This window comes from Piliocolobus tephrosceles, chromosome 12, assembly GCF_002776525.5.
Source record: "Piliocolobus tephrosceles isolate RC106 chromosome 12, ASM277652v3, whole genome shotgun sequence".
Lineage (NCBI taxonomy): Eukaryota > Metazoa > Chordata > Mammalia > Primates > Cercopithecidae > Piliocolobus > Piliocolobus tephrosceles.
The window spans coordinates 20,209,513-20,218,966 of NC_045445.1; the positions used below are offsets into that span (position 1 = coordinate 20,209,513).

Below are 9,454 nucleotides of genomic sequence, written 5' to 3' on the forward strand. Positions count from 1 at the left end.
CCTACTCCCATGCTTTGTCTGGAAAAATCCTTCATATCCTTCAAGGCCCAGCTCAAATGTCACCTCCTTTATGAAGTGGTTCCCAGTCCCACAGGCAGAATTAATTGATCCTCCTTTATGCTCCCACAGCACTTTATGTTAGCGTTGGTGGTATAGCTCTTACCACATTGTTTAAGTTAATTGCATAAGTAAGCTCCTTGAGGTCACAGACTTGTCTTATTCATAAACCCTTTGATTCCCATATTCCCAGCCTAGCACATACCTTATTTCATCAAATCTAAAACTCCATCAATTGTAAGACACACCATTATTTCGTGAATTACTAAGAAAAACAAAATACTGACGATTATTCTATGACATACCATCAATTTGAAGATGTGTCCCAAATTCAGGAAATGTCAATAAATTCTTTTAAATGTGTTTTAGAAGGAATGAACTGTGGCAATAAGTGCTCACCAAATGTTTATAGAACTGAATTATTAAACCAAGATGGAACAGATATTTCTAGAGAACTGTGACAGCCCATGCTTCTTAATAAGTAAGGGATTAGAAGTTGGTGATGAATGGTGTGTGACTGCATTGCTGATTTCAAATATTTTACCCAACAGATTAGTTAAAGGGATGAGTGGCCTGATGTGCCATTCCTGTTTAAAAATAAAATAAAATAAAATAAACACCTCCAAGGACCAAGCCTGCTGGCTCATGCATGTAATCCCACTCCTTCAGAAGGCTAAGGCAGAGGATTGCTTGAGGCCAGGAGTTTGAAGCCAGCCTGGACAACATAGTGAGACCCTGTCTCTAAAAATATAAAAAATTAGCCAGGCATGGAGGCAAGCCCCTGTAGTTTCAATTACTCAGGAGGCTGAGGTGGGAAGATTGCTTGAAACCAGGAGTTCGAGGCTGCAGTGAGTTACTTGTGCCACTGTGCTCCAGCCTGGGCAACAAGGCCAGCCCCACCTCTAAAACAACAACAACAACAACAAAGACACCTCCAGATCTCCCATTTAATATACTAGAAAGTAAAGTGATGATATATTGATTCTAGTTCCTTAAACTAGTTCAACGCACTGCTGTTCTCATCTGCCCATGAAGAGGAATAGCAGCTCAGCTTTCTCCCAGTTTATTCCAGCCCTGCTTTTGTTTTGATGCAATCCCTTCCTAATTCCAAACTGTTGGTCTGTGACCTTGGCTCCCCTTTCGCCTTGTCCCTATGAAGTTAGTGATTGTATATTACTTCTCTGGTTAGTGTCTGTCTGGACCTATGCTTTCCATAGGATCTTTCCACAGGGCAGGCCATGCTGGGTCTTAGTATTTCAGGCTGTCTCATCAAGAATCTGAATTCTAGTTCCATCCTTGAAAGAAACCCGCCCCCCACCCCGCACTAGACCTAGTCTAAGCCATACACTTAATGTCTCTGGACTCCTTCCACCACTCTTTCTCTGCCCCCAAGCACATATACACACTCATGCAAGATAAACCAAATTGTCACTGAAAACCTTAAATGTATGGTTGGTTCACAGAAATACTCCTGGAATAAAAGTTCCTCTTTGAAAACAGAATTATAGGCCAGGCATGGTGGCTCATGCCTGTAATTCCAGCACTTTGGGAGGCTGAGGTGAGTGGATCCCTTGAGCTCAGGAGTTCGAGACCAGCCTGGCCAACATGGCAAAATCCCATCTCTAAGAAAAATACAAAAAAAAATTAGCTGCCTGTAATCCCAGCTACTCAGGAGGTGGAGGCACGAGAATTGCTTGAACCCAGGAGGCAGAGGGTGCAGTGAGCTGAGATCGTGCCACTGTACTCCAGCCTGGGCAACAGAGCAAGGCACAGTCTAAAAAAAAAAAAATGAAAAAAGAAAAGAAAAGAAAATGGAATTATACTAGCCAGACATGGTGGCATATGCCAGTAGCCCAAGTTACTGAGTAGGATCACTTGAGCCCAGGAGTTTGAGTCCAGCCTGGGCAACATAGCAAGACCCTGTCTCCCTCTCTCTAAAAATAAATAAATAAATAATAATAATAATAATAAAAGAATTATACTGAAAGGATTGAGCCTAGTAGCTTAATTAATACATTATAAAACTTTTAAACATGTAAGCAGCTCTTCACATTAGCATTCAGGGAATGAGAGTCTTTATGAGGCAAGTACAAAGGAGTAATTTTATAAGGGGGTGATGAAGAAGAGAGTAAAACAGGGCAACGAGTTCCTAGTTTGCTTTCATACTTAGACCCTTGGTGGGAAGCCAGTGACCACTAAAAACCTGAAAGTCATCTCCCCCTTTGAGGCAGGCTGCCAGTGCTTGGGTTAGGTTTATCAGGACTAAGTCAGAAAGCTCCAAAGATTAGCATCTTCCAATTTACGCCAATCCTCCCAGGCAAGGCAAGACTTGTTCAGCCTCCAGGTCAACTTAGTCAGTATCCATTCAGTGCCTTCCCCAGCCTTAATGAATAAAAAGGAAACAAGAGAAAGGTAGAGAAACAACCTCTATTGATTTATTATTGATAGTATTTGGAGATGTTCAATCTATATAAAGGACCCTGCTTATATTTTCTTTCGAAGGGGGTCTGCAAAGTAGGTCCCCCAAAGTATTAGAATTGAATGCATCCAGGCTGGGCGCTGTGGCTCACACCTGTAATCCCAGTACTTTGGGAAGCCGAGGTGGGTGGATCATGAGGTCAGGAGTTCGAGACCAGCCTGGCCAAGATGGTGAAACCCTGTGTCTACTAACAACAACAACAACAAAAATTAGCCAGGTGTAGTGGCAGGCGCCTGTAATCCCAGCTACTCAGGAGGCTAAGGCAGGAGAATTGCTTGAACCCGGAAGGCGGAGGTTACAGTGAGCCGAGATCGCGCCACTGCACTCTAGCCTGGGTGACAGAGCAAGACTCCATCTCAAAAAAACAAAATAAAACAAAACAAAAAAGAATTGAATGCATCCAATGCCATAGGAGTTTTACTTCCTTATAGGTAGAATTACACTTGCAAATAAAATCATTGAGGTGAAATCACAGAACATTAGAACTGAACAGAATCTTGATGATAGATCTGCTGCCTTGTTTCATAGATGAGGACTTTTAGGGGAAGAAAGTTAACTAACTAGTTACTGGCAGAGCAAGTACTAGAAGCCAAATGTCCTGACTCCCAGTCTGGGGATTTTCCCAACAGGGAAGATACCTAAACCCTTACAATTGTATCTCATCCTCATAGTCTGCAGTTACATTTAGTTCATTAGGCTTTAAAACACCATGCAAATAGAGCTCCTATTACAGGATATCTTGATGACTGATACGAACAAATGGTAAAGAATCAACTGGCCCATCACTTCCACCAAAAGATTGACGCAGTACATTTTTACCATGTATAAGTGTAAAATAAATTGTCATCACCTGGGGCCCTTACAGGGCTGGATTACTGTAAAAATCAAGCCAGATCACTGAAAGTTTATCCAGATGACATCCAACTTCACCACAGTCCCCACCAACTTGTGATGTAAGCCGGAGAGGAAGCTTCGAAATTTTCCCCGGTCGAGTTTTGAGAGAACTGTGTAAACAACGCCCCTTACTGGTCAACGTAAGAAAACACAAAAGCCACTGCTGACAAGAGCAGGGCTCTAGCAAAGGTCACAGCAATGTCTCTAAGTTGTCTTCTAGTCTATGGGAACTGTGGCCAGGTCAAAGGAGAAAGCCTGGGGAAAACAGCAGGGGGAAGAAAAAAACTACATTTTTTTCAGAGATGTTTATATGTACCGAATTAAAGTTAGACCCCCAAAGTAAGCAGATACATTTTTGGTATCCCATTGAGCTTGAAGAGGCAGTTACAAGACCCACAGGCATATGTTAGGCTTATACACATAAACAAGATTTTTATTGTTAACATCAATGAACACAGATGGAAAAATATTCACGTTGCAAGGACATATTTGCTTATGAGATCACAAAATGGCTGTTGATTTGTATTCATAAATGATTTGGTGAATCAGTATGTGTTTTTGAGTGAATATATGTGTGTGTGTGTATAGATAAATATGTATACACACACACACACACAGATATGAGATTTCCAAAGCTTCGTTTCCATTTGTACTCCTGGAATAACTTCATCAGAAAGAGAAAGCAGAAGCTTGGAAACATGTACATGTTTTATAGATATTGTGATTTATCGAAAATGAAAACAACATCCTATTACATATATTTTAAGTAATACACAAAGCAAATACAATAAACACTGATTTGGCTCAATGACTTGTGTAATGGAAGGATTTTTTTAAGTTTTAAAAAAAATCCCCAGTAAAGTGGTCAAAGATACTTGATGATGTTAAGTATCTTGAAGAAGCATAGTATTTTCTAAGCAACTCCAAGGCTCTGTTATTTCTTGCTTGTAGGGTCTTCTCAGTTCTCAGTTCATTCTTGACGGCACTGAGCTCTCCGCGGATCTTTGCCATTTCTAATTCATAATACGATCTCATTTCTTCTTTTAGGAGCACATTTCCAAACTCGGTTTGATGTTTTAAGTTCCTAACAGCTTCTTTTAAATCTCTGTTCTCCAGGTTCAATTTGTGGATGACTTCTTTGGCTTGCTGGAGCTGTTCACTTAAGTTTTTTACATTTGTTGCTTTTTCACACAGGTCATTTCTTAAAGGTTGAACTTCATAGTCACTTTTTGAAGCATCCGTCTCTGTTTCTTGAAAATTTAGAGGTTTTGTGAATATTTCTTTTCTGTAGTACAAAAGTTCTTTTTCAGCGTTTTCAAATTCCTCTTCTATTTTTCCGCATTTCATATTAAGTTCTTCCAGTTCTTCATTCAAAATATTCAGGCAAAGTTTTGGAGACATTCTTTCGATAAGTTTCTTTCTTATGTCTTGTCTTAGTAGAGCTGGTAAGTTATCTGTACTGCAGGTAGAGCTATCTTCCGTGCTGTTAAAGCTTTCTTCGGTTGTAATATCCACATTAGATGATTCATAGGATGCAGAATTTGTGTCTGTCTCGTTCTGTGAAATGTTTATCTTGTTCTCTCTTAAATTTGATTCTTGTTCTATTTCATAGGATGCAGAATTTGTGTCTGTCTCGTTCTGTGAAATGTTTATCTTGTTCTCTCTTAAATTTGATTCTTGTTCTATTTCATTTAGTTGGAAAATATATTTTTTCCTCCTAAATTTACTTTCTTCTTGAAACTTTCTACTGGACAAATTATAAATTTCTTCCATTCCCTTGCTGCTATCTGTAGTCGTTTGCTCAGAAGAAGATTCAGGCTGAGAAGTCTCTTCTAGAACATCCTGTGCACTAAAAAATGGAGTAAACATATACTCCTTCCAGTGTTTTCTTCTAGCATCCATTTCTCCAGGCACCTCTTCCAATATCTGAAAAACACAATTTAAAACCAAGGCAGGCACATTATTTACACTAATAGCTAGTATAGTAGAAAGAAATAAGAATGCTGGCTCATGGGTGAAGAATCTGAATATTTGAGTGCTGGCTCTCTCTCTAACTCACTAAATGACTTGGGCCTCAGTTCCCTCATTTATAAATGGAAAGAGCTGAACGAGCTAAGTTCTACAGATGCTTCCAGCTTTAAAAGTCTCTGATCCTATGAAATAGAACTGGTAAACTGACACATTTAGCTACTTACTGTACACACAGAAAGTGATTCTATAAGAAAACAACTGTACACATAAAAACAGACTGCTTTAAAATAAAAAAAGTGATTTGAAATTAATAGGTTAATGTCGGTAATACCTGTGCTTTCAATGTGTCTGATGCCTTTCTAGTTCTTGTGGATTGGACTATTGTTTATTCATTCTTTAAAGTGACTAAAACATCAGGGCTTAATGAGATGTGAGCTGCTTTTGGTAAAGTATACCATGCCGACTTCCTTATGACTAACTCTGCCAAATGCCCTTCTGTCTTGACCTATAAATTCCTGCTATTCCAGTCTTGGGCTTTGCTTTCGGGCAAGACTGCCAAGTGTACAGAATTCTATCTGTTTTGACAGCAATTTCTTGAGGAGAACCTAATGTCAACAATTGAAAATATTAATGCCACCAAATGTGTTTTTCTCAAGATATTGACTCTGAGTGTAGTTTTTAGGTGAAAATTCAACATACTAAATCACGAACAACTTTCCAAGTTTATAAAAATATGAGGATGATTATTTTGTTTCAAAAAGAGTCTTCCCTACCCAAAGGGAATCCTTAATGTACAGCTTTCCCACAGCACTGAAATATTTGATAAGTGACTACTTCTGAGGGAAGGGAGAAAGAAGAACCAAAGCAGCATGTGGAGGGCCACTGGCACCTGAAACCACCAACCGGTAGCTGAAGTTAGCCCTAAAGGGTGAGGAGAAGATGGAGAGGGTCACTTTATTCATTTTATGTATTAATTTATCAAGACATATTTGTAGTATTACCATGGAGAAAAGTCAAAGTATGCCTGCATCTCTTTTATCTATGCACTGAAATGTAATTTCCTGCTGGTAATGAGAAATGGCAAATATTGTATTTATAACTTAATATTTTATTTGATTATTATAACAATTTTGGAGAATACAGAAAAGCACATAAAACAGAAGGAATCTCCTTCATAATCTCATGGCCCTGAGATAACTACTTTTTGGTGTATGATCTTTTCTTTTCTTTTCACAAACAGTAGTTTATTTTAAATAACACAGGTTTTCCTTACCATGAGCAATGAAGGAATAAACTTGATACCTATAGGCACTGAATATATCTCTCCCCTTTGCCACACAAAAGATGGAAGGGACTCACCATCCCCAAGGGTACATCCCTACTGGCAACTACTTGGCTTTGAGGAAAGGAGAAGGTACACATATTCTTAAGATGAACTATTTGGAGAGTTCAGTGAAGGTACTAAAATCATTGGTCCAAAAGCCAGAAGCCAAGCTTTCTTGAGGTCAATCAGACCATAGTGATAAACTCAGACCTGAAATTCACAGTACGTATTTGCCATTGGAGTATCATCTTCTTTCTTTTGAAACGGTCCTTTCTGACTTTTATTATGCTACGGTCACCATCCAGAAGCATTATTGATCAATCTGTTCTTAAAGGGAAACATCATTTCTTGGTTTCCCTCCTCTTTAGAAATGTGAATGCAAATCAGTAGGAATTATTACAGCAATCACAGAAGAGAGGAACAGAGAGAGGAGAAAAGAGGGTGATATTAATTGCCAGTCACATTTTTTAGCAGTCAAATTTTTACCCAACAATTCTATAGATGATAAAAATGCTTCTAATCAGGTAGCAATGGCAGAGAGATTACTATTTCTCTTAATTCTGGATGAAGGGCATTGGTGGGATTGATTAGGAAGGAGGTGAGCACAGGGGCAAGTAAAGTGTGGCCACTTTATATCTGGAGATAGTATGAATGACACATCTGAGATAGAGGTCTGGGTATGGATAAAGGTTAAAATAAAAAACTCTTTTCATTAATAATTTTGCTCCTTGAAAAAGTAACTTCTACATCCAACCATCCCATAAATCTCTGACAAAACACATACACATATGCACACATGCACACGTGTGCACGCACACACACACGCACACTTTTTAATTTTCACTGTCTTTCTTCCCTGAGCCTCTGTATAATTTCCTGGTGTCTGAAAGGAAATGCCTTTCAGTGAAGCCTATATAATTACTGAAATGGGAAGAATCCATTTATGACTAAGGCCCAGAGAAGTTAAGTGACTTGACCAAGGCCACACAGCCCATAGTAGTAAAACTGAGGACCCTGTCTCCCAGGTCAGTGCTTGTTCTAAAATTCTTCTTTATTCATCTGCTAGGTTTCATTCCCCAAATTGAAAGAAAACAACCCACTATTTTCAGAGCTTAGGTATCTTTTAAAAGGCCACAAAAGAAGAGAAGAAAAGTGAAGGGGGGAGGGTAAGGAGAACTGCATGTCACATTTCAAAGAACAGAAAGAGAAAGGTTTGAAAAGCCTTTTGGAATTTCCCTCCCATGGCTTACACAGGGCAGGGTCAAGGGGTCTCTGAGCTGCTCCTTCTTTTCTCTCTCTCTCTTTCATTGGCAAGATATCCTTTAAGGGCTTGTTCCCAAATCTAGTCACAGAATGTGGCAAAGCCCAGACTTGCGGTAAAAGCTGCCAGTCTCATTTTCTCTTCACAAATTGCACTGTCTGTTTTTTTATGCAGAACGAGTATGGCATTAGAATTCTCTGGCAAGAACAAGGAATATGCTTTAAGGCAATGACACTCCTTTACCCTGGGCTGGCAGCCATTTTGTTCTCAATAAACTTGACTAGGTAATTTGTTCCAGCATAAGGCAAACCAAACCAGAAGCCATTATTGAAAGTGTAGGCATGCCTGTTAGTGGGTCAGTTGTGGACATTAATGTAAGTGCCTACTCAACACTACACTGGATACTGCAGGTCAGAAGGGTAGGGGAAAGAGGCCTAGAGGGGATGAAAAACTGGTTTCTTTAGAAGCAAATAATCCAGAACACAGACGGGAAAACAATAAAAAGTCATAGGACAAAAACAACATCAGTAGTCCTCTAAGATAGCAATCCCCCAGAAGCCCTCAGGACTGCACTGTTAAGGCGTATGTGTCTACAATATGACTACATCTATTCATTTGTGTCTGACATGAATTAATAATGGACTCCTGATGGTTCTAGTTAGTGTCTCGCTGAAAACATTATCATTTATCCTCGGGTGACTTTTTTTTTTGCAGTGGCAAAGCAATAGAATATTTTTGCAGAGTAAGAGATCTCTTGTCTCATGAAAGTGGTTTGTATTCACCTAAAGAATTTGAGAACCACTGATAAAATAAATTGAAGATGAATTTATATATAACATGATGTAACATGAATGTTGAGAGCTAAGCAAAGAACAGTCATTTACAATGGACCTGTAGGTGCACTGTTCCATAAAAATCTTAGAGGAATGCACATTTATTCTCAAATAGCTTCAGAAAATAATACACTACTATTTACTGTGAAAGGAGAAATCTACAAACCATCTCAGTTTCATTTTTGAGCTGAGGCCCTAGAGAATATAATCATATTAAAGTGACTGTGAAATTTAATTATTTGTTTTCTAAAATATTCATATTTTAAATCACAGGCTTTAGGGAAATTCGATGACATAAATCAAATTTTTTTTTTTTCTGTTGTCTTATCCCATTTATATGGGCATAGTGGCTCACATCTGTAATCCCAGTGCTTTGGGAGACAGAGGTGGAAGGATAACTTGATGCCTGGAGTTCAAAACCAGCCTGGGCAACATAGTGAGACTCGTGTCTACAAAAATTAAAAACAAAATTAGATAGGTGTGATGGTATATGCCTGTAGTCCTAACTGCTCAGGTGGGAGGATTGATTGAGCTCAGGGGGTTGAGGCTGAAGTGAGCTATGATCATGCCACTGCACTCCAGCCTGGGAAGCAGAGCGACACTCCGTCTCCTTAAAAAAAAAAAAAAAAGAATTT

General features: G+C 39.0%; 1 protein-coding gene across 1 annotated transcript; it reads right to left on the reverse strand.

Annotated features, from left to right (window-relative positions):
• Nucleotides 1-3,836: 3,836 nt before the first annotated feature.
• On the reverse strand, nucleotides 3,837-5,903 carry CCDC160 (coiled-coil domain containing 160). Its single transcript, XM_026452003.1, has 2 exons — nucleotides 5,078-5,903; nucleotides 3,837-4,996 (listed from the first exon to the last, which is right to left on the reverse strand). Exons 1-2 carry the CDS (start codon nucleotides 5,330-5,332, stop codon nucleotides 4,271-4,273), a joined length of 981 nt encoding a protein of 326 aa, XP_026307788.1. The 5' UTR covers nucleotides 5,333-5,903; the 3' UTR covers nucleotides 3,837-4,270.
• Nucleotides 5,904-9,454: the final 3,551 nt, after the last annotated feature.

Bases quoted from the DNA above. Each gene is read 5' to 3' on its own strand.
- CCDC160 (XM_026452003.1), bottom strand. From the start codon at position 5,332: ATGGATGCTAGAAGAAAACACTGGAAGGAGTATATGTTTACTCCATTT. The intron at 4,997-5,077 runs ATTTCACAGAAC...AACAAGATAAAC, and splicing joins TAAGAGAGAACAAGATAAAC to ATTTCACAGAACGAGACAGA.